Source organism: Callithrix jacchus, chromosome 12 (genome assembly GCF_049354715.1).
Source record: "Callithrix jacchus isolate 240 chromosome 12, calJac240_pri, whole genome shotgun sequence".
Taxonomy (NCBI): Eukaryota; Metazoa; Chordata; class Mammalia; order Primates; family Cebidae; genus Callithrix; species Callithrix jacchus.
In genome coordinates this window covers 96,355,799-96,380,695 of record NC_133513.1, presented here as the reverse complement: position 1 = coordinate 96,380,695, position 24,897 = coordinate 96,355,799, and the positions used below count along the sequence as shown (strand labels likewise).

At 42.2% G+C, this 24,897-nt stretch overlaps 2 protein-coding genes across 3 annotated transcripts in view; one reads left to right on the top strand and one right to left on the bottom strand.

Moving 5' to 3' along the window:
• The window catches only part of ATP5MK (ATP synthase membrane subunit k), a 7,719-nt gene extending 3,338 nt beyond the window's left edge, over positions 1–4,381 (top strand). For both annotated transcript variants that reach the window (XM_017979283.4, XM_017979284.3), the window contains 3 exons: positions 420–515; positions 606–698; positions 4,266–4,381. In XM_017979283.4, coding sequence (XP_017834772.2) covers positions 429–515; positions 606–695 — 177 coding nt within the window. In that variant the 5' untranslated portion in view covers positions 420–428 and the 3' untranslated portion in view covers positions 696–698; positions 4,266–4,381. The remainder of the gene's footprint in view (positions 1–419; positions 516–605; positions 699–4,265) is intronic.
• TAF5 (TATA-box binding protein associated factor 5) lies at positions 4,366–24,897 on the bottom strand. The gene is made up of 11 exons (XM_002756571.5): positions 24,325–24,897; positions 20,095–20,332; positions 14,919–15,234; positions 14,015–14,178; positions 13,770–13,905; positions 12,641–12,761; positions 11,128–11,257; positions 8,265–8,429; positions 6,402–6,579; positions 6,055–6,232; positions 4,366–5,427 (listed from the first exon to the last, which is right to left on the bottom strand). The coding sequence occupies exons 1-11, from the start codon at positions 24,881–24,883 to the stop codon at positions 5,210–5,212; spliced, it is 2,403 nt and encodes an 800-aa protein (XP_002756617.1). The 5' UTR covers positions 24,884–24,897; the 3' UTR covers positions 4,366–5,209.

Below are 24,897 nucleotides of genomic sequence, written 5' to 3'. Positions count from 1 at the left end.
AACACCACCACTAGCTATTATCAACTCCATTTAGTAAATGATCTCTTCTCCCCTCTCCCATGGAGGTCCTAAATTCAGTGTACGGTGGTGCGATAGAGCCAAGAATGAAAACATAAAGCTGTATTGGGTCAGAGAATGAACTTAGCCGGGGCTATTGTGTTCTCTTATGCTGAGTGATTTGATATATTCTGAGGTGTTTATGAAATAGCAATCAAGGTAAAATCCTACTTCCAAAAGCTTTTCTTATTAGCAAGGCTTTTTCTACCATCTTTGCTACTGCTGTGTTGTGTGAGACATAGATAAAAATTTACAATATTTATATGCAATGACTTTGAGTTTTTAAACTAAAACAAGACAAAATTTATTTACTTTTAAATTACATCCAAACCAATTTATTGTTGCTTTCTTTTTTTTAAAAGATTGAGATCATGGCAGGTCCAGAAGCTGATGAACAATTTCAGTTCACTGGTATTAAAAAATATTTCAACTCTTACACTCTCACAGGTAGAAGGAATGTAAGTATTAATGATAACTTTAAGCAGTTATATTTTAAAATAATATAGATGCAACAACAACTCTTGTTTACTTTTTTCTTTCCTTCTCAGTGTGTACTGGCCACATACGGAGGCATTGCTTTGATTATCTTATATTTCAAGTTAAGGTCCAAAAAAACTCCAGCTGTGAAAGCAACATAAATGGTAAGAAGTTGATATTTAAACCTTTATAACTTAGCCATTTTGATGTTAGGATTTTTCCCTAACATTTACTAGCAAAATAAACTGTTGTCATTTTGCAAAATTTATCGCATACAAGAAAAAAAATTAAGAAACTCAGTATAGTGGCTCACACCTGTAATCCCAGCACTCTAGGAGGCTGAGGCAGGTGGATCACGTGAGGTCAGGAGTTCAAGACTAGCCTGGCCAACATGGTGAAACCTGTCTGTACTAAAAATACAAAAATTAGCTGGGTGTGGTGATGGGCACCTGTAATCCCAGCTACTCAGGAGGCTGAGGCATGAGAATCACTTGAACCTGGGAGGTGGAGGTTGCAATGAGCTGATACTGCACCACTGCACTCCCGCCTAGTGGCGAGAGCAAGGCTGTCTCCAAAAAAAGAAAAAGAAAAAAAAAAAAACAAAAAAACAAAAATATTGCCCATGTCCCAAGACCCTAACAATTTTTGTTAAATGTGTTTTGTTTGGTTTCCAGTGACTATGATGATGTCTGTAATTTTGTCTTACACCAAATATATCTTTATAATTTGAATGCATATCTGTTCATAAATATAGAAACTATTTCAGAGAAGAAATCTCCCATTAGAATTAGTAATAGTACAGTGAATGCTTTTGAGCATGAAGCCTTCTCTGTATCTAGGATTGTCTTCCCCAGTGCTTTCCCAGACAAATATGGGGTACCTACCATTTGTAAATGGGTGTATCTTTTGCCCAGCTAATGTGAAATATGTTTCTGATTTTTTATAATTTGATGAGTAAAAAAATTGCATCTCCTGCTTTTTGAAGTACGTTTTTCTATTTGTTTACTATTTGTATTTTTCTTAAAAATACAATTCATCCTGTACTTGTCTTTATTTAACAATTGGGTGACATGGAAGCTCTTTATGTAATTATTAACCAACCTTTTTTATTTTTTATTTTTTAGTTGAGATGAGGTTTCACCATGTTGGCCAGGCTGGTCTCAAACTCCTGACCTCAGGTGATCATCCACCTCAGCCCCGCAAAGTGCTGGGACACGAGCTCTGTTGCCTAGGCTGGAGGGCAGTAGTACAATATTGGTTCACTGTAACCTCTGCCTCCCAGGCTCAAGTGACCCTTCCACCTCAGCTTCCTGAATAGCTGGGATTTCAGCTACATGCATGCCACCATGCCTAGCTAATAATTGTATTTTCTTTTTTTTTTTTTTCCCCCAAGACGGAGTTTCACTCTTGTTACCCAGGCTGGAGTGCAATGGCACGATCTCAGCTCACCGCAACCTCCGCCTCCTGGATTCAGGCAATTCTCCTGCCTCAGCCTCCTGAGTAGCTAGGATTACAGGCACGTGCCACCATGCCCAGCTAATTTATTTTATTTTTAGTAGAGACGGGGTTTCACCATGTTGACCAGGATGGTCTCGATCTCTTGACCTCGTGATCCACCTGCCTCAGCCTCCCAAAGTGCTGGAATTACAGGCTTGAGCCACTGCGCCTGGCTAATTTTTGTATTTTCTTTTGGTAGAGACAAGGTTTTGTGATGTTCCCCAGGCTGGTCTTGAACTCCTGGGCTCAAGTGATCCAACTGCCTCTCAAAGTACAGGGATTACAGGTGTGAGCCACTGTGTCTGGCTAAGGTGGGCGGATCATGAAGTCAGGAGTTCAAGACCAGCCTGGCCAATATGGTGAAACCCCTCTCTACTAATAATACAAAAATCAGCCAGGCCTGGTGGTGCGTGCCTGTAGTCCCAGCTATTCAGGAGGCTGAGGCAGGAGAATACCTTGAACCCAGGAGGTGGAGGTTGCATCGAGCTGAGATCACACCTGCACTCCAGCCTCGGCAACAGAGCAGGACTCCCTCTCAAAAAAAAAAAAAAAAAAAAAAAAAAAAAAAAATGGAGAAATTGTGTCTCTGATGCATATTTATTTTGTGCTATTTAAGATGTTAAGTTTAGCCGGGCATGGTGCAGTGGCTTATACATGTAATCCCAGCACTTTGGGAGGCTGAGGTGGGTGGATCACCTGAGGTCAGCAGTTCGAGATCAGCCTGGCCAACATGGCAAAACCCCATCTCTACTAAAATACAAAAATTAGCTGGGTGTGCTGGCAGGCACCTGTAATCCCAGCTACTCAAGAGGCTGAGGTATGAGAATCACTTGAACCCAGGAGGCAGAGGTTACAGTGAGCTGAGATCAAATCACTACACTGGGGTATAGAGTAAGACTGTCTCCAAACAAACAAAAAAAAAGGATGTTACTTTATATGCTAGACTTTTCCAATAATATACCTTTAGGATCATACTAAATTGTCGGTAGCTTATTTGTTAAAGGTGGAATATTAGGTTAAAATGTATTAATATCTTGGCACTTTGGGAGGCTGAGGCAGGTGGATCATGAGGTCAGGAGATCAAGACCATACTGGCTAACACAGTGAAACCCTGTCTCTACTAAAAATACAAAAAAATTAGCCTTGCATGGTGGCATGCTCCTGTAGTCCCAGCTACTCAGGAATCTGAGGCAGGAGATTGCTTGAATCCGGGAGGCAGAGGTTGCAGTGAGCTGAGATCCTGCCACAGTATTCCAGCATGGGCAACAGAGTGAGACTCCCTCTCAAAAAAAAAAAAACAGGCCAGGCGTGATGGCTCGTTCACGCCGTAATCCTGGCACTTTGGGAGGCGGAGGCAGGCAGATCATGAGGTCAAGAGATCGAGACCATCCTGGCCAACATGGTGAAACCCTGTCTCTCTAAAAAAAAAAAAAAGTTTAAAAAAATAAAAAGAGGCCGGGCGCGGTGGCTCAAGCCTGTAATCCCAGCATTTTGGGAGGCCAAGGTGGGTGGATCACGAGGTCAAGAGATCAAGACCATCCTGTTCAACATGGTGAAACCCCGTTTCTACTAAAAATACAAAAATTAGCTGGGCATGGTGGTGCGTGCCTGTAATCCCAGCTACTCAGGAGGCTGAGGCAGGAGAATTGCCTGAACCCAGGAGGCAGAGGTTGCAGTGAGCCAAGATCGTGCCATTGCACTCCAGCCTGGGTGACAAGAGCAAAACTATGTCTCCCAAAAAAATAAATAAATAAATAAGAAGAAGAAAAACAAATGTATTATTAATCTAAGGCCGGGCACTCTGGCTCACACCTACAATCCCAGCGCTTTGGGAGGCCAAAGTGGGTGGATCACTTGAGGTCAGGAGTTCGAGACCAGCCTAACCAACAAGGTGAAACCCCATCTCTCAAAATAAAAAATTAGCTGGGCGTGGTGGTACATGCCTATAATCCCAGGACTTGGAAGGCTGAGGCAGGAGAATCGCTTCAACACGGGAGACAGAGGTTTCAGTGAGCCAAGATCGCATCATTGCACTCCAGCCTGGGCAAGAAGAGGGAAACTGTCTCAAAAAAAAAAAAAATGTATTAATCTGAGTTATACCTTAATTTTGGTTTTATGCCTCTGACAGGCTAATAAATTTGCATTCAATTTCAGTGGGTTCATGTATCTTAGTAATTCTTCAATGTCTTTAAAGTTGACCACGTTTGTATCTAAACTTTTTGCTTTGTTTATAGGATTTTAAACTGCCTCTGGTTCTTAACCTCATCTGTTAAGTTCCATGCCTGGAGAAGCTAATCCCAACTCATCATGTGATAATACAATTTGTACAATAAATTATGAACCTGGAAAAGCTGGTCTTTATTTACAAGGTATCAAAAATATAAAAACTGTACAAAATGCAACAAAGGCAAAAACTGGCAGTGACTTGGTCTAAATCTTTTAGTTTCCCAAAGCAAGGCTCAGTACTGGAGGTAAGCAACGGAAATGTCTGTCTGACTTCAAGTGTACTAGGTTGTATGTAGCTGTTTTAGCTGAAGTAGAACATGGAAGCTAAATTTCCTCAACTCGTTTATCAAGTGTTTGGCTGCACTCAAAACTCAACAGGTATATAAATTCAGATGTCAGTGGAGAGCTGTATTAAATCTAGATCTAAAATAGGAACTGTAGTTCACCCTACATAGTTAGATATGTTCCACTAATCATGGGCCAAGAAAAAAAAATTAGCAGATCATTTTACATAGTACTTGAGTGCCATATAGTAACTACATTTTTACAGCAGAAACATACATGCTCATAGGATTCTTCAGCTAAAATTCAAAATGATATATTTCTGATTTTGAATCTCGAAGCAGGATGAATTATTGAAATTAACTTTTTTTCTAAATGTAATAAATTAAAATAGCATTTGAACAGAAAATGCATAGTTTCCACACAATCCAAAGCACCATAAATGTCCCCTCCATGAACATAATACCTCTTATTCAACTAACGGAAATTAGTCAAATGTGGTTGCTATAGAAACGTGGAACTGTCATGTTCAGATTTTCCAAGCAGCATACTTCCAGATCCGTATAGACAAAAACATTCTTTGTAGCTTAAATATTAATCACTGAGGTATTTGCTTTTAGTCTCCCTTTTTAAAAACAGTAGCTTCCAAAAGGTCTTTAACACCGATGGTTTATTGCGGACTATAAGCTCCTGCAGCTAGAACCAGGTTTCTTCGAGTAAAATGAAGGTGTACAACAGGTGTAGATTTGGTCATATATGTTCCCAATAATAACTCCTGTGAATTCTCAGGTAAATTTATATGCCCAGTGGCTGTAGTAAAGTCATCTGTCTCTAAATCTTCAAAGGCTTTGATAGCATCCCATAATCGAACTGTATTATCCATTGAACCTAAGGGGAAGTCAAAGGAAACCATTAGCTGCATCCATCATATTTAGATTCTGAGACTGTCCAATGCATTTTATGTATTTACTGTACATTTTGGGTGAAAAATCTAAATTTGGCCAACAACTACTCCTAAAGGAGCATTTCAGGTGGTTTTTTTTTTTTTTTTGAGACGGAATTTCGCTCTTGTTTACCCAGGCTGGAGTACAATGGCGCGATCTCAGCTCACCGCAACCTCCGCCTCCTGGGTTCAGGCAATTCTCCTGCCTCAGCCTCCTGAGTAGCTGGGATTACAGGCAGGCGCCACCATGCCCAGCTAATTTTTTGTATTTTTAGTAGAGACGGGGTTTCACCATGCTGACCAGTATGGTCTCGATCTCTTGACCTCGTGATCCACCCGCCTCGGCCTCCCAAAATGCTGGGATTACAGGCGTGAGCCACCGCGCCCAGCCCTTCAGGTGGTATTTTAAGTCCACCTGAGAAGTCCAGACTGAGAAGTCATTCGTGTAGGGTGACACTGGAATCATAGCTAAAGGAAAGCAAAACCTGAAACATCAGGACTTAATTTAGCAATCGTCAACACTGTTTCCTCTTACCATACCATTTACCATAAAGCCATTAATAGTCATTTACCTGATGCCAAAATTTCACCATCTCTACTAAACCTGAGTGAACAGACTGTATCAGTGTGGCCTTTTAATTCTCCAACCATCAAACCATGTCCAATATCCCAAAGAAGTACTCTGCCATCTGTTGCTCCTGTAGCCAGGAATCTCCCATTGGGAGAAAATGTCAAGGAATGAATTGGTCCCTAGAAAAGAAATTTAGAGGACCAAAGTCAAGTATGTCCAAGAAAATAAGAAAAAATTTTAAAAGTTTTGTAGAAAGAATGGTGTCTTTAAAATTTATGTTACTTGTTTAAAACATATTTTTTTGTTGAAAGCAACTTCGGATGCTAGAATAATAAGAGTGTAAAATACCTTGTGTCCAGTGAAGATCCTTACACAGTTACCATTCAGGACATCCCAGAGCCGCACAGTTCTATCTGCAGAGCCCGTAGCAACATAATTAGAATTTGGATGGAATCTGGTACAATTCACATCAGCAAGATGGCCAGCAAATATCCTTAAAGGCTGATAGTGGTCTGTAGCCCAAAGCCTTTTATAAAGTTATTAAAAGCAAAAGATGACAATTAGGAGTTAGCTGTGAAATGCCAAAAATCGATCCAAAATAAATATAGAAACATCTGTATGAAATGTTAGTTCCAGTGGTTCCCACTTACTAGTTAACTGAGGGAAGAAGAATGAGACTAACCGTCCTAAGAGTTGATCTGGTACTGTTTTGTCTTTTTAAAAAAAAAAAGCTGAGGTCTTGCTCAAGCTGGATTCAAATTCTGGGTTCAAGCAATCTTCCCACCTAAGTCTCCCCAGTAGCTGGGACTACAGGCCTGTACCATTGTACCCTGCCGAAATTTAAGTTATAGAACTCAATTCTCTGTATACTCCTCTTCCTTCCCTATTCCTTTCTAAACCACGAGGAAGTATTTTGCCCTAGTTCTGGCCACCAAACAGTTGGTTTTTTTAAGACACAGTCTCACTGTCACCCAGTGCAGTGGTGTGATCTCGGCTCACTGCAACTTCCACCTCCTGGGTTCAAGCAATTCTGCCTACAGGCACGTGCCATCACACCTGGCTAAGTTTTGTTTTTTGTTTTTTCAGTGGAGATGGGGTTTTGCCATGTTGGCGAGGCTGGTCTGGAACTCCTGGCCTCAAGTGATCTGCCCTCTTCGGCCTCCCAAAGTGCTGGGACTACAGGTGTGAGCCACCACACCTGGCCAAATAGTTTCTAACCTGAGCTACCTTATCCTCAACTTCTAAGGAGAATACAGAGAAACATAAAGGTGCTCACAGTGGTAGTGGAAGACAAGGTTAAGCATCTGATGGGGGTGGCAGGGAGTACTGTTAATTAAGTATTTTTTAAAAAGCAGGATTTGGCTGGGCACGGTGGCTCATGCCTATAATCCCAGCACTTTGGGAGGCCGAGGAGGGTGGATCACGAGGTCAGGAGATCGAGACCATCCTCCATCCTGACCAACATGGTGAACCCCTTCTCTTAAAAAAAAAAAAAAAAAAAAAAATATATATATATATATATATATATATATATATATATATATATAAGCAGGATTCAAATAGATGTAATTGCAGATATATTAATACTCCTTCCCAAAACTGATTTTCAAATTAGTTATAAATGCAAAGCTGATCCTTAATAATGGAAGTTAAATGATTTTGGCTGGCTGCTGTAATTCCCAACAAGAAACCATTCTGATCATTGAATAGACCCAGTCATAAGATCACAGTGTTCTTACCGAGCTACTCGGTCATGGCCCCCTGACACAAAATAATATCCATATGGAGAAAATTGCAGGGAGTACTGTTAATTAAGTATTTTTTAAAAAGCAGGATTTGGCTGGGCACGGTGGCTCATGCCTATAATCCCAGCACTTTGGGAGGCCGAGGAAGGTGGATCACGAGGTCAGGAGATCGAGACCATCCTCCATCCTGACCAACATGGTGAACCCCTTCTCTTAAAAAAAAAAAAAAAAAAAATATATATATATATATATATATATATATGGCAGGATTCAAATAGATGTAATTGCAGATATATTAATACTCCTTCCCAAAACTGATTTTCAAATTAGTTATAAATGCAAAGCTTCTCAGAAAGCTGATCCTTAATAATGGAAGTTAAATGATTTTGGCTGGCTGCTGTAATTCCCAACAAGAAACCATTCTGATCATTGAATAGACCCAGTCATAAGATCACAGTGTTCTTACCGAGCTACTCGGTCATGGCCCCCTGACACAAAATAATATCCATATGGAGAAAATTGCGTGTCCCATACTGGATAGTTGTGTCCTTTATATCCCACCAAACAAGTAAATGTTTGAAGGCTCCACAATCTGACTGTTCCATCTTCTGAAGAGGAAAGTAGATAGTTCCTGAGAGAAAAGAAGGTGACATATTTGACTCCCAGAGTAACCTTTGGCCACCTGCATTTGAATGTATTATACATTTGAATATATTAAATGTAGCTAGCTAACATGCTACATCTCACTTTTAATTCATACACAGAATTCACAGTAGTTATCAAGGATTGAAAGAACTAACCAAACTAATGTTATCCCTGACACACTACATATACCGAGCACCTACTGAATGAGGTAAGATTGTTTAGAAACTTACACTCTATTAAGGGGAAAATCACAGTTCTTTACAAGAAAAAAATACTAGGGGTAATTAACAAAGTACAGTCAATTAAGGTAAATTGAAAAGGTATAAGAAATGTGGTATGTCACTTAAAACTCAGTAATTTCTGACCCTAAAATAAAGATGCTATTTTCCTATCCTGTGTAAGCTAGGTAAGAATTAAAAAGGAAAAAAACACTATATAGACATGCTAATAGGATACCCTACCTTTTTCAAGGATAAACACAAAAGATTGATAGAAAGTATTATAATTTTCAATGAAATCAGTTTCCCTCAAGTAAAAATATATCATCTGGGCCAGGCACAGTGGCTCACGATTGTAATCCCAGCACTTTGGGTGGCTGAGGCAGGCGGATTACAAGGTCAGGAGTTATAGCCAAGCCTGGCCAATATAGTGAAACCCCATCTGCACTAAAAATACAAAAATTAGCTGGGCATCGTGGCATGCGCCTGTAGTCCCAGCTACTCAGGAGGCTGAGGCACAAGAAACACCTGAACCCTGGAGGTGGAGGTTACAGTGAGCCGAGAATGTGCCACTGCACTCCAGCCTGGATGACAGAGGGAGACTCCATCTCAAAAAAAGAAAAAGAAAAAAAAAGTATCATCTGGGGCAGGCGCAGTGGCTCAAGCCTGTAATCCCAGCACTTTGGGAGGCCGAGGCTGGTGGATCACGAGGTCAAGAGATCAAGGCTATCCTGGTCAACATGGTGAAACCCCGTCTCTACTAAAAATACAAAAAATTAGCTGGGCATAGTGGAACGTGCCTGTAATCCCAGCTCCTCAGGAGGCTGAGGCAGGAGAATTGCCTGAGCCCAGGAGGTGGAGGTTGCGGTGAGCTGAGATCGCGCCATTGCACTCCAGCCTGGGTAACGAGTGAAACGCCGTCTCAAAAAAAAAAAAAAATACAAAAAATTAGCTGGGCATGGTGGCATGTCCCTGTAATCCCAGCCACTCAGGAGGCTGAGGCAGGAGAATTGCCTGAACCCAGGAGGCAGAGGTTGTGGTGAGCCAAGATCACGCCATTGCACTCTAGCCTGGGTAACAAGAGTGAAACTCTGTCTCCAAAAAAAAAAAAATCATCATCTGGCAAAACCTTATCAAACAACAAAAAACCTAATTCTCGAAGTTTCATAATGATGAAACCTACGGATGGAAAGCTATTATCTTTTAATCCTTTTTTTTTTTTTTTGAGACGGAGTTTCACTCTTGTTGCCCAGGCTGGAGTGCAATGGCACAATCTCGGCTCACTGCAACCTACACCTCCTGGATTCAAGCAATTTTCCTGCCTCAGCTTCCTGAGTAGCTGGGACTACAGGCACCCGCCACCACGCCCAGCTAATTTTTCTGTTTTTAGTAGAGACAGTTTCACCATGTTGACCAGAATGGTCTTGTTCTCCTGACCTCATGATCCGCCTGCCTCAACCTCCCAAAGTGCTGGGATTACAGCCGTAAGCCACCAAGCCCGGCCTTTTCCTTCTTTTTTTGAGGCAGAGTTTCGCTCTTGTTGTCCAGGCTGACGTGCAGTGGTGCACTCTCAGCTCACTGCAACCTCCACCTCCCAGGTTCAAGAGGTTTTCCTGCCTCAGCCTCCCAAGTAGTGGAGATTACAGGCATGCACCACCACACCCAACTAATTTTTATATTTTTAGTGGAGAGTGGGTTTCTCCATGTTGGCCAGGTTGGTCTTGAACTCCTGACTGCAGATGATCCACCCATCTTGTCCTCCCAAAGTGCTGGGATTATAGGCATGAGCCACTGTGCCCGGCCTGAAAGCTATTATCTATCCAAGTAAGATACTGATGGTATTATGAATACGAAATACCCTCCCCACTATTTTTACGGAGTGTCAGAGATCATGAAAAATAGGCAAATACCTAAACACACAGGATGACATTGTAATCATACACCTAAAGGGAAGCAAAACCAATTTCAAATTTTTCTTTTTCATTTACTCTTAGTACTTTTAATTATAGAACAATAAATCCTCAATTAATAGCTAATATGCCATTAGTGTTAGGAATTTATCTAAAATTTGATGAAGTGGCCAGAAGACACAATGGAGCAACCCAATGGAACAATTCAACCCCTACTGGAGTTATATAAAACTAAAGCTTTGATTAGTTGGTTATTTAATGTTGGGTAACAAATAAAAATTTTAAAAAAGAAAACACTAAAGCTACTTTTTAAAACCAGTAAGCCCTGAAATTGTGCGTTTTGATTCTATAAATTTAACTATACATTAAATTGCTACGATGCATACCAGTATTCAAAGACGAATTAGCAAATGGCAAGATTCTAACAGATAATGAACGACAGACAACCATGAGATTTTTATCAAGAGTGTTCACAGCATTTGCATAAGGTTTCCAGTAGTTAACTTTTATATAATCTCAATATAACATAGCAGCATTAATTTTTATTGTTTTTTACCTATCTGGACTGAAGCTGGCTCCATAGACAGGCCCACTGTGACCATACAAAATCTTCAACTCACTTGCTGTTTTCTCATCCATTATTCTTTCTAAGACATCATCTGATTCTTTGTCTATGAGACTAAGATCTAAAATGATCCAGAGATATTGGTGTTTTAAAAGTACATTCATCAAAACTTTTAGGCAATCATATCACAGTTCAGGAGAGGAATTAACATTTGAATATTTCCTCCTATTTACCAACCATTGTGCTAATGCCTCTAAATTAGGCGGTATGATCTCAGCATTTGAGAAGAAACTGAGGTTCAGAACAGATCATTTGCTACAGTGCACACTGCTACTCAGCGTGGGAACCAGGATTGAAACAGTTTTGTCCACTATGCCACAGTGTTTCACAAAAATGAAGACTATGAGCCAGGCAGGTGGCTCACACCTGTAGTCCCAGAACTTTGGGAGGCCAAGGCAGGCAGATTGCTTGAGCCCAGGAGTTCGAGACCAGCCTGGGCAACATGGAGAAACCCTGTCTCCACAAAAAATAAAAAATTAGCCAGTGTTGTTTCACACACCTATAGTCCTAGGTACTCAGGAGGCTAAGGTGGGAGGATTACTTGAGCCCAGGGATTGGAGTCTGCAGCAGGCCATGATCACACCACTGCATTCCAGCCTAGGCAACAGACTCCATCTCAAAAAACTTTTTTAAAAAAACTATGGAAATATGAAAATAATTTAAAATGTATTGCTTTAAATGATATAGTTAGTAAAAAGGTTTCTTTCAGGCCGGGTTTGGAGACAGGAACATAGCTTGAATCTGGGAGGTGGAGGTTGCAGTGAGCCACCTATAATTCCAGCATTTTGGGAGGTGAAACAGGTGGATCACTTGAGGTCAGGAGTCAGTTCAGCCTGGCCAACATGGTGAAACCCCATCTCTACTAAAAATACAAAAATTATCTGGGCATGGTGGTGGGCACCTGTAATCCCAGCTACTGGGGAGCTGGGAAAGCTGAGGCAGGACAATCACTCAAACCTGGGAGGTGGAGGTTGCAGTGAGCCAAGAAGATTGCACCACTGCAGTAGGTAACAAGGCGACACTTGGGTGACAAGGCGAGATTCTGTCTCAAAAAAAAAAAAAATTTTTTTTTCAAATAAAATCCTGATCTTGTTTGTTCTTTTTTTAGCCATTTTTTATGGCTAAAACAGGAAGTGCCATCCCTTATTTAAAGATTTTACAAGATTTACAAGCAAACAATCATAAAATATTAGATTTTTAACTTTAACTTTATTAGCCCAATACCCTAATTCTACAGATGAGAAAACAAGGCCCAAAGAAATTAAACCAGTCTAGTAACCCAGCCACTCCAGAGCTTTTTTCACTGTTGGGAATGTTAGAATCTTGAGTTAAAGTAAAATTAAGTGAATTTCCGCAAAGATCACAATCTCCTGTGTATTTTCGGTGGAATCAAGATTAGTATAGACTAATGGCAAGTTCACATTCCAAAAGGTCATTTCAGTACCTGATGCTTGTTTGACACTACGAAGCTTTTTGGGTGTTACAGACCACACTCTGACAGTTGAATCTGCAAAACCTCCAGCAATCAGACTAGAATCATCAGTGACATCCACTGCAGTGAGACCCTGCCAATAAAAGTTTTAGACTAAACAATACTATTTTAGGGCATTTAGAGTACAGGAGAGGAAGCAAATGTTAATCATTTTCACACTCTACTAAATATACCCTCAACCCCCATTTTAAGGAATATATTTGTAAAATTCTTGATTTAAAATATTAAGTTTGGCCAGGCACAGTGGCTCATACCTGTAATCCCAGCACTTTGGGAGGCTGAGACAGGTGGACTGCCTGAGCTCAGGAGTTCTAAACCAGCCTGGTCAACATGGCGAAACCCCATCTCTACTAAAAATACAAAAATTAGCTGGACATGGTGGCTCATGCCTGTAATCCGCTATTCAGGAGGCTGAGGCAGGAAAATCACTTAAACAGGGAGGCAGAGGTTGCAGTGAGCCAAGATCGTGCCAGTGTACTCCAGCCTGGGTGTCAGAGGAGATGCCATCTTAAAAAAATACAATCAAATTAAAATATAAAATAAAGTTTACATGGCTGGGCACAGTGGCTCATGCCTGTAATCACAGCACTTTTGGAAGTCCAGGCGGGCAGATCACTTGAGGTCAAAAGTTCAAGACCAGCCTGGGCAACATGGCAAAATCCTGTCTCTACTAAAAATGCAAAACTTTAGCTGGGCATGGTGGCAGGCACCTGTAATCCCAGCTATTCGGGAGGCTGAGGCTGAGGCACGAGAATCACTTGAACCCAGGAGGTGGAAGTTCTGTCTTAAAAAAAATTGATAAATAAGTTTACGTAATTACTTAAACCAAGCTCAAAAGAGATGAACCACAATTTCCTCCTCCTCAAAGGCAAGCGGAATTCTGATCAGTGCAACAAATGCCATTAAACACTGGCTTCTATCTATTCTGTGCAGTATCCAATTCTCTTTTCCTGACTGCTGTCTTTAAATTATATCAAGAGTTTAAATAACAAAACTTCATTTTAGTTAACACATTTATTTCTCTTAATGGTAAATCTCCAGATGACTCTCCAGGTAGAAATCGTCCAATTATTTTACCAACCTGATAAGCATTGAGAAATGTATAGAAACAAATGGAGGGTAAGCAGTCTGGCCCAAGGCGCACTCGTTTGGTGGTTTCTTTCATATTCATTATCTTATCCAACTTATCTGAATCTTTCAACTCAGGAAGAGGGATTCTGTGAAAGAAAAACAGATTCAAAATTACCTTTTGACTATTAACAAACATGAACTCTCTATAACATGTCTTATACCTCCACACACAAGTTCCTGAAGTTTTTTCCTCACCTGTTCTGAGGTGGAGCATTGGGATCTTGTTTTTTGCTTTTGGATCCAATACTATCTTTTTTAGGCTTCTTCTTTTTAGGTTTTCCTTCTTCATTTTCTCCCTCTTCATCCTCGTCATCCAAAGGTACCTCAATTTCTGGCTCTTTTAACAAACCAAAAAATACCTACAAGTCAAAAGAGCCAACATTTTTTAAATTAACTATTTGTTCATTAATATACCCATTTCACATCTTGATAGGATAAATCACAATTACAAAATAGTAATTTATACTCTGAAGCAGGGTTCTGTACTTGTCTACCCAACAGCCATTCACCCCTTTTTCCTTACTAACAGAACCCTGATTTTATTGGAGTAGCAATGTGCTCAGTTAAGTCATTTCTGTTCCCAGGCTCCCTTGCAGCTAGGAATGTCCATATAAGTATATTGGGTACGGTTGTATGAAAAAAATATTGTTTTCCTGATAAAAAATGGAAAGCTTCATCAGAGCTACGCTTTTTGTCCTCCCCCTTCTTCCTTCTTGGAACGGAGCTGCAATGCTGAAACCACAATGACTGGTGAGCACAAAGAAGAAAGCCACATTCTAAAGGTGGTAGACCAGAAACTAGAAGGAGCCAGGGACCTTGATGGCATTGTGGAGCCTTCATGCCAGCCCTGGAAGGCCTTCCTCTGAAATTCATTTTATGGGAGAAAAATTCTTTGTTTCAGCCACTGCATTCAGAGTTCTATAAAATGCAACCATACCCAAATTATCACATATAAACATCACCCTCAGAACACAAAATTTTATATACAGTATAAAACTGTTCCCAAGCTAGCTATAAGAAAAATGTGTAAATTATGTAGATGGAAATGCTACAATTTTTCATAATCTGCATTATAGAGTTCTTAGGTTCATTCCCATACCTTTGATTTGTTTGCCTCTCGTTTAGCCTCTCCTGCCAAACTTCCCACCATCGCATCTATCTGTTGCTTACTACGCGGCATCCCATCAAAGATGTCAATGTAGAGGTGCTCCTGAACTATGTTCCATATCTGATTGTTCTGTTTCTCCTGAAGATGCCTCTTCAAGAGTTGGTACGAGTCACGGGAAATACGCAGAACAAATTTACTTGTTCGAAAATCCAACATGGTCTCATTCCCTTTCATGTGTTCCTTTTTGGTAAGACTAGATAATACTCGTAGGTCATCCTGGTAATAACATTCCTGATCTCCATGGAACCTGTTTCAGTGATTTTAAAAAGTCATTTTTCAATGTAATCATTAAGGGATCTGTCTCTCCCCCATATGTTTATAAAACATCCCAGAATATTTTCAATGTAGTAGTCTAAACAGTCCTGAACTAAGCTATAGGATAAGAAGTAACTCATTTCAAAATGATTATAATTCAGTTTCTGAATTTATTCTAAAAATGAACAATGTAATTATCTAATGAAATGTATCACAAACATTTTAAGAAAAGAACTTAAATATCCTAAGTGAAAAATAAGATAACCACCATTGGTAAACAGTTTCTTTAGAATGGTGACATTCAAAAGAAACTGGTAGACATCTGTGAAAATGTAAGAACCCTTGCTTTACTAAATGTTACGGTTTCTCAAAACTCACTTTTTAAAGTTTTATTATGAAAATTTCAAAGGTATACAATAGAAAAGAGTATAATGAACTCGATGTACATATTAGCCTCTCAACAATAATCAATACATGACATGGTCATAAAACCAATCATTTTTAATGACTTCCTATATTCACTGGAAATATGTACCAGACATATTTTCAAAATATCAATATTTTAATATGGTCACTAAAGAACAAAGTAAGAGGACGTACTCATTGTTGATACCAAACAATGAGTACTTCCACTTACGGTTGTCTTTGGTAATAGTAAGTGAAAGTACTCATTGCTTGGTATCAACAATGAGTATTTCCACTTACCATTACCAAAGGCAATGAAAAAAAGCCTTCAGCTTTAATAAGAACCAGTAAATTAGGCTGGGTGCGGTGGCTCACGCCTGTAATCCCAGCACTTTGGGAGGCCAAGGCGGGTGGATCACAAGGTCAAGAGATCGAGACCATCCTGGTCAACATGGTGAAACCCCGTCTCTACTAAAAAATACAAAAAATTAGCTGGGCATGGTGGCGTGTGCCTATAATCCCAGCTACTCAGGAGGCTGAGGCAGGAGAACTGCCTGAACCCAGGAGGCAGAGGTTGCGGTGAGCCAAGATCGCGCCATTGCACTCCAGCCTGGGTAACAAGAGCAAAACTCTGCCTCAAAAAAAAAGAACCAGTAAATTAAAATGTACTTTTGTTTTTACAACTCTTAATTTTCCTAAGAAAGTAAAATTAAAGACAATATATTTGGCACTCACTAAAAACAGCAATCAATCCAAAAACATTTTAAAAACACTGACTAAACATATTAGGGCTCCAGCTCTCATAAACACATAGCCAACAGATTTCTAAACTGTTACCTGTGTTACCCCATTACAACTGATCAATATATGAACTAAGGGTTTCCATCTAAGATTTGAATAAAATCAGAAATCTCAGCTTCTTCTATCAGTAATTGCCCATTATCCTCCTATGGTGATGGGGTCCTGGCAAGGGCTGAGACTGTCCATAACAGGAAGACAGAGAATCCCCTATGATATTCCGGCTTCCTATGTGGGGAGACAGCTATACCATGAGACTGGAAGAGCAAAAAGGTTTTTGTTTCTTTTTTAGAGACAGGGTCTTGCTCTGAAGCCCAAGCTGAAGTGCAGTGGTTCAATGCAGCTTCAAACTCCTGGGATCAGGGATCCCTCCTGCCTCAGTCTCCCAAGTAGCTAGGACTGCTATGCCACCATACTCGGCTATTATGTGATCTCGGCTCACTGCAACCTCCAACTCCAGGGCTCAAGCAATTCTTGTGCCTCAACTTCCTGAGCAGTTGGGACTACAGGCACATGCCGCTATGGCTGACTAATGTTTTGTATTTTAGTAGAGATGGAGTTTCGCTATGTTGGCCAGGATAGTCTCAAACTCCTGAGCTGAGGCAATCCGCCTGCCTCAGTCTCCCAAAGTGCTGGGATTACAGGCGTGAGCCACCACACCCAGCCCAATTTTTGTCTACTTTTTATAGAAGCAGGGTCTCGCTCTTTTGCCCAGGCTACATTTTTGTCTTTGTTTTGTTCTGTTTTGAGATGGAGTTTTGCTCTTGTTTTGCTTGAGACAGTCTCACTCTTGTTGCCCAGGCTGGAGTACAATGGTGCTATCTCAGGTCACTGCAACCTCTGCCTCCCAGGTTCAAGCAATTCTCCTGCCTCACCTCCCAAGAAGCTAGGATTACAGGTATGTACCACCACACCCAGCTAATTTTATATTTTTAGTAGAGACAGGGTTTCTCCATGTTGGTAAGCCTGGTCTCGAACTCCTGATCTCAGGTGATTCGCCTGCCTCAGCCTCCCAAAGTGGCTGAGGCAACTGCTCCCAGCTGGTTTTTGCTTTTTTAAGCAACAGTGTCTATGTTGCCAAGGATGGAGTGTTTAGAAGACAGTACTTTAAAGAGAAATTAGCTTCTAGAGTAGGAAGTTCTGTCATCAGCCTTTCTTAACTGATTTTTTCAAAAACACTGAGCTACAGAACGTTTTGTTTTATATACTTCCTATTAGGCATCCTACTATAATGAATCACCATAATGGCATAGAAGCTCACTGCAATCTCCGCCTCTCAGATTCAAGTGATTCTCCTGCCTCAGTCTCCCAAGTAGCTGGGAATACAGGCATCTGCCACCACACCCAGCTAATTTTTTATTTCTAGTAGAGACAGGGTTTTGCCATGTTGGCCAGGCTGGTCTTGAACTCCCGACCTCAGGTGATCCGCTACCTCAGCCTACCAAAGTGGTGGGATTACAGGGCATAAACCACCATGTTCAGTCTGCCTCCTTCTTAAATACTCCTTCCCTTTGGCTTCTAAAACCAACATTCCCTTGGTTTTCTTCCTATATATCTCTTCTACTTGGCCATTAAATTTGGAGCTCCTTGGGCTCCTTGGGCCTAGCCCACTTACTCACTTATTTCATACTCTCCCCTAGTTGACCTCATCCATATCCATCAATATTGCACACAACTCTAATTAACAGTTGTAGTCCCTACCTCTCCTCTGAGCTCACATATACCATCTACATATTAACCTGACATTTCTTAAATAAGTCAAAGGCATATTCAAATCAGAACTCAAAATTATTCCAAGACTTAGCAAATCAAGTCCTCTTCTAGGGTTTTGTGTGTCAGGAAATGGCATCCCTATCCAGCTAAAGGGGCCAGAAAACTGGAGATATCAATGACGCCTCCATCTCCCTCACCTCCCTAGCCAATCTATCAAGTGTCTCACAAATGTGTCTACTTCTCTTCACCTCCACCTAGTCCAGTGTTTCCCAACAATGGTGCTACCAGCATTTTGGGCGGGATAATTCTTTGTAAAGTGAAACTACCTGGGTACACATATTAGAAATTTAGTGTTCCTGCTCCTCCACCCAGTCATTATGACAACAAAAAACACCTCCACAGATTTTTTTTCTTTTTTTTTTCTTGAGACAGGGTCTCACTCTTATCTAGGCTAGAGTGCAGTGGTGCAACCTCAGCTCCCTGTAACCTCCATCTGCCAAGTTCAAGTGATTCTCCAGCCTCAGCCTCCCGAGTAGCTGGGATTACAGGCGGGAGCCACCACACCTGACTAATTTTTGCAGTTCTTTTGTAGAGATGGGGTTTCACCATCTGGAATTCCTGAGTTCAATGTAATCTGCCTGCCTCAGCCTTCCAAAGTGCTGAGATTACAAGCATGAGCCACCATGCCCAGCCACCTCTACACATTTTCAAATGGCCTAGTGTAAGGAACAATACCATCCCCAGTTGAGAACCACTGCAGTAACTTCCAAAACTGGTCCCTATAGTCATTCTGTCCATTTGTTTTCCCCACTGCATAAAGGTCCTTTCGAAGTATGTATCTAATTATGACATGATCCTTTAATGACTCTGTAGCAGAAATGACTCTGTAGCAGAGAGGCTTCACTCTCCCCAAATATCCATTTTTCCTGTCTTCCTCCATAAAAGAAGAACTGAATGTCAGCTGGGCACATAGACACTTAGGTAAAGGCCACATTTTCTATTTCCCTTGTAGGTAGGTGTGGCCACTGATTGTTAAGATATAAAAGGAAGAAGTGTGTGTAGTTTCCAGGAAGGATGTATGCCCTCCCTTCTGACTAGCACACTGATGTGACTGCTTAGAGCAGGAAAGCCATCTTAGACCACGGGAGGCATAAAAGCTGCCTTGAAAAGAATGGGAGAGCAACAAGACTAAGGTAGCTTGGGGCCCTGATAATACCCACCACACCAATCCCAAATGTCCTACCTTTATGAGAAAAAGAAATAAACTCTTACTGTATTTGAACCTCTGTTGTTTGGGTTCTGTTACTCTTATTCTAACCTAATCCTAACACTGCTTCCTAGTGTTCTTAAGATAAAGGCAAAAATAAACTTTTATTTTTGCCATTGTTGATGAGTTTTCAGTGACTCTCAACGAAATCTAATCCTACCCAATAAACTTCCTATTGATCTTAGGATAAACAAAGACCCTCAAAATGGCCCAAGAACCTGCCTATTCTTTTTTTTCAATGCCCTCATTTTAACCATAGAACCTGGTTACTGTTCCAGTCCCTAACCAATTCCCAGCTTCATGGTATACCACACCCCCATCCCATTCTCTGCTCCAGCTACCCTGACCGTCTTTCACTCTCTGTACCTACCAGGACTCTTCCTGCCAGAGCACTTTCACACATGCTTTTTCCTCTTCTCTTGGTCAGGTTAACTTCCTATCCAATCTTCAAATCTCAGATCTCACTTCAAGTATCATTTCCTCTGGAAGGCTTCCCTGACCTCTCCAGCTAGATTAAACTCTCCCATTTTAAGTTCTCATAGCCTTAGGTACCTCTCCTTCACAAAGTACTTTTTAAGCTGCAATCTTACATTTGTGTGGTTACAGATGTGAACATATATGCGCAGACACACTATGTACGTATACATATATAGGTAAAAATTTACATACTTCTCAAAGAATGATTTTGCTTCATTCTCATGTTGATTGTAGACTAGCTCCAAGTACATGTGCACAAACAGAGGATAAAAGAGTTGGGATAACTCTGCCCGATGGCAGTCCAGGGAACATTCAATAAAGTGTTTCAGTCCACTATAGTATTCTTCATACATTGTGGGATCTCCTTGTTGGTTGTAGGCCGACAACACGGCACTGACATCTGGCTGGTCTTCCACAGCAACACTTCCAACTGTTTTTAAAAAATGAAAAACAACTTTTAAGAAAATTACCTATTATGACCATGTGACTATGGCTGTTTCCTTAAGGCCCAGAGGTGAGTTGTTTCTCAGATTGTTGTCTCTTTCCTCCCACTCTCTTTCCTCAAAACACAATCAGATAATCGTTTGTTGTTGTTGTTGTTGTTGTTGTTGTTGTTGTTGTTTTGAGACTAAGTCTCGCTCTGTCGCCAGGCTGGAGTGGTGCAATGACGCAATCTCGGCTCACTGAAACCTCCGCCTCCCAGGTTCAAGCAATTTTCCTGCCTCAGCCTCCCAAGTAGCTGGGACCACAGGCGCATGCTACCACACCCAGCTAATTTTTGTGTTTCTAGTAGAGAAAGGGTTTCACCATGTTGGCCAGGATGGTCTCAGTCTCTTGACCTTGTGATCCTCCTGCCTTGGCCTCCCAAAGTGCTGGGATTACAGGCATGAGCCACCACTTTCAGTAACCCAAACTAAAACCCTATTAGGACATCCATATCTTAAGATAACAATAACAGTCAATATTTCTCCTGGAACTACCTTATGTTAAAGACAAATTGTATAAAAAGATGGTATGTGCAAATCAAATAATTACATTAACCTTCTCTCAATGCTCTGTGCAAACAGCACCCACCACCACGAAGCCATGCACTGCAGTAACATTCCCAGCTCTCTGAGCCACCCAACTACTGTATAACATAACTGTAACATATCCTATCTTGTGTTATACATCATATACATATACATATCCTATCTTGTGTTATATACATCTCTTACCCTTATAAAATGTAAACATTTTAAGAGTGGGAAGGACCATGCCTTATTTATGTCTTCAAAAGATAGTTATATGCTTAAAACAATTTCCCTAACTGCCATTTCAAAACAGAAAACATATTTATTTGTAATACAGCAATACCAAACAATACATTTGTCAATTAAATCAGAATTTGGTTGTTAGAAATGTTTGTAAGTTACACTTATAGTGCACTTTGCTCTTTACTGCACAAATGTGATCATTTCTGTGGTTACTCTGATGGCCTCTTTCCTCCTTACTGATTTCTCACTTATAACCTAAAATCAGATCAAGTTTCTGAAGAAATAAGAGATTACAGCAAAATAACCAACAATATAATTCATCTTCAATATTCAAATAAGATTCCTCTAAAACACAATTTTTTTTTTTAAGAGACCAAGTTTTGGTCTGTTGCCCATGCCAGAGTACCATGGTGTGATCTCAGCTAACTGCAATGTCCACCTCCTGGGTAAAAGTGATTCTCCTGCCTCAGCCTCCCGAGTAGCTGTGACAACAACATGCACATGCCACCACGCCCGACCAATTTTTGTATTTTTAGTAGAGATTGGGTTTCACCATGTTGGCCAAGCTGGTCTCCAACTTCTGAATTCAAGTGATCCACTTGCCTTGGCCTCCGAGACTGCTGGGACTACAGGTGTGAACCACCATGCCCGGCCTTGGATCACCTTTGCACATTTTTTTTTTTTTTTTTGACACAGTCTCACTCTATCACCCAGGCTGGAGTGCAGTGGCAAGATCTCAGTTCACTGAAACCTCTGCCTCCCAGGTTCAAACAATTCTCCTGCCTCAGCTTCCAGAGAAGCTGGGACTACAGGTGTGTGCCACCACACCCGGCTAATTTTTGCATTGTTAGTAGAGACAATGTTTCACTATGTTGGCCAGGCTAGTCTCGAACTCCTGACCTCATGATCCGTCCCCCCCTCAGCCTCCCAAAGTGATGAAATTACAGGCGTGAACCACTGTGCCCAGCCACACTCACACACATTTCTATTTATGGATTACAATGAAATATGAATACAATGCTATGTATTCAAGCAATGCTGCAAAGATTAGGCCTCATACAGATGAATTTGGCTAAAGGCTCTGCACTGGAGAATTCAATAAACATTTATTGTTAACTCAGGATCAACTGTGAGAACTTATACTGTATATGAGTTTTACTGCATGGACTTTGTGACAACATTTGCTGGGAGAAAGCAGGGGCTAAGGTATTAGGGACAGATACAGAGGCATAAACTTATCAATACCAAATGTTTCACATATACGTATTATAATAGCCTCATAACCACTCATTTAATAGAGAAAATTCAACATGAGAGCCTCCTGACAATATTAATGTAAAAAAAAGAATTTTTTTTTTTTTTTTTTTGAGACCATCTCACTCTATCACCCAGGCTGGAGTGCAGTGGCACGATCTTGGCTCACTGCAACCTCCACCTCCCAGGTTCAAGCAATTCTCCTGCCTCAGCCTCCTGAGCAGCTGGGACCATACCTGGCTAATTTTTGTATTTTTAGTACAAAGGAGGTTGACCAGGAGCGGTGGCTCATGCCTGTAATCTCAACACTTTGGGAGGTCAGGAAGTTACCCGAGGTCAGGAGCTCGAGACCAGCCTGACCAATATGGAGAAACCCTGTATCTACTGAAAAAACAAAAATTAGCAGGGCATGGTAAGGCATGCCTGTAATCCAAACTACTCGGGAGGCCAAGGCAGAAGAATCACTTGCAGTGAGCTGAGATGGCACCACTGCACTCCAGCCTGGGCAAGAAGAGTGAAACTCCACCTAAAAAAAAAAAAAAAAAAAAGGCCTGGCGCGGTGGCTCACACTTGTAATCTTACCACTTTGGGAGGCCGAGGCGGGTGGATCATGAGGTCAAGAGATCGAGACGATCCTGACCAACATAGTGAAACCCCTTCTCTACTAAAAATACAAAAATTGCCAAGGCGGGTGGATCACGAGGTCAAGAGATCGAGACCATCTTGGTCAATATGGTGACACCCCGTCTCTACTAAAAATACAAAAAATTAGCTGGGCATGGTGGCGCGTGCCTGTGATCCCAGCTACTCAGGAGGCTGAGGCAGAATTGCCTAAACCCAGGAGGTGGAGGTTGCAGTGAGCCGAGATCGCGCCATTGCACTCCAGCCTGGGTAACAAGAACGAAACTCCGTCTCAAAAAAAATTAAAAATTACGTGTAATGGGATGCCTGAACACATGATTCTCAAGCTGCCGTATGTCAATACTCCTTAGAAGCACTTATTCAAAAGTGCAGATTCCCATATTCCACCTCTAGAGGATCTGATTCACTAAGTCTGAAGTGATGCCCATGAGCCTGCATCCTCCAAAGACTTAACACTGGTGGTACTACCCATATGTATTTTTAATATTCCAACTTTTAGCTGACAATCGGGGGCACATGATGTGCAGGACTGGTACAAGGGTATATTGCATGGTGGCCAGGCATGTTGGCTCACTCCTGTAATCCCAGCACTCAGGGAGGTCAAGTCCGGTGGGTCACTAGAGGTCGGGTGGTTGAGACCAGCCTGGCCAACATGGTGAAAGCCTGCCTCTACCAAAAATACAAAAATTCGCCAGCTGTGGTAGTAGGCGCCTGTAGTCCCAGCTACTGGGGAGGCTAAGGCAGGAGAATCGCTTGAACCCAGGAGGCGGAGGTTGCAGTAAGCCGAGACTGCACCACTGCACTCCAGCCTGGGCGAGAGCAAAACTCCGTCACAAACACACACAAAAAAAGAAACTATAAAGTATTTACTAACGTATCTTTTAAGAGGAAGTAAAGAAATAAAGAAAAATTAAAGTACGCTAATACGAAACTGTACAAACACTATGTTAGCGTCATGCGGACATGACTAAGGCTCAAAACCCCATATGAGAGGAAAGGAACCAAAAGCCTGAAGGTACCCGCCTCTCCGCGCCCACCTTCACACATCCCTCTGCTCAGCAGCTCTCCTCAGCCTCTCGCTGGAACTGACAGCTCGGAAGGGGGTTTGACTACGCAGCCGGCGCACTAGAGAAAGGGGCGGGCATGTGGCCCTAGAGGCGGGCCCAGGAAATTCAAAACAAGCCCGCAGAGGTGCAGGCCCGCCAGCCCCTGCCTTACCGGCATGCTCCCCTTCGCGGTGGCCGTGCCTGCCCGGGACCCCACGGCTCACCTTTACCCGGAGCCGCAGGACCTGAGGCTGAACCTGAGACGGCCGTGGCCCCCGAAGCGCCAGTACCCGGAGGGTCGGGGGCCGCAGGGCCAGGGGCCGAGGCGGTCACCCGGCTGAGAAGCGCGCTGGCCGCCTCAGCGCCGGCGCTGTCCACCTCTCCCGGGGCTCCGGAGCCCGCCACTGCCTCCTCCAGCAGTCGGGCCTCACGGCGCAGCGCCTCTTCGGCCTCGCGGAGATTGCTCTGCCGTAGGAACTGCAGCACCGCCAGTAGAGTCTGTCGGTCGTGAGGAGCGCCGGCCTCCGGAGCAGCGGCAGGCACCGGGGCCGCCCCCGCCGGGGCAGAGGCAGAGACAGCCACCGTGGGCTTGGGGGTCCCGCCATCACCGCCAGCGGACGACGACGCCGCAACGTTCCCGCCCCCGCCGTTGGGGCCGTTGTTGGTAGTGCCGCCGCTACCCTCGCCTGCGCTGTCCCCCGCCTGCGGAGGTAGCAGCGTTGGCGGTCCCTCAGGCTCTAGCTTAACCGCCACCTCCGTCTGCTCCTCCGCCAGCGCCGCCATCTTGCGGCTGAGCC

Bases quoted from the DNA above. Each gene is read 5' to 3' on its own strand.
- TAF5 (XM_002756571.5), bottom strand. From the start codon at position 24,883: ATGGCGGCGCTGGCGGAGGAGCAGACGGAGGTGGCGGTTAAGCTAGAG. The intron at 13,906-14,014 runs GTGAGGAAAAAA...TTTCTTTCACAG, and splicing joins AATGCTCCACCTCAGAACAG to AATCCCTCTTCCTGAGTTGA. The intron at 6,233-6,401 runs GTATTTTACACT...TTTCTTTTCTAG, and splicing joins GGATCTTCACTGGACACAAG to GGACCAATTCATTCCTTGAC.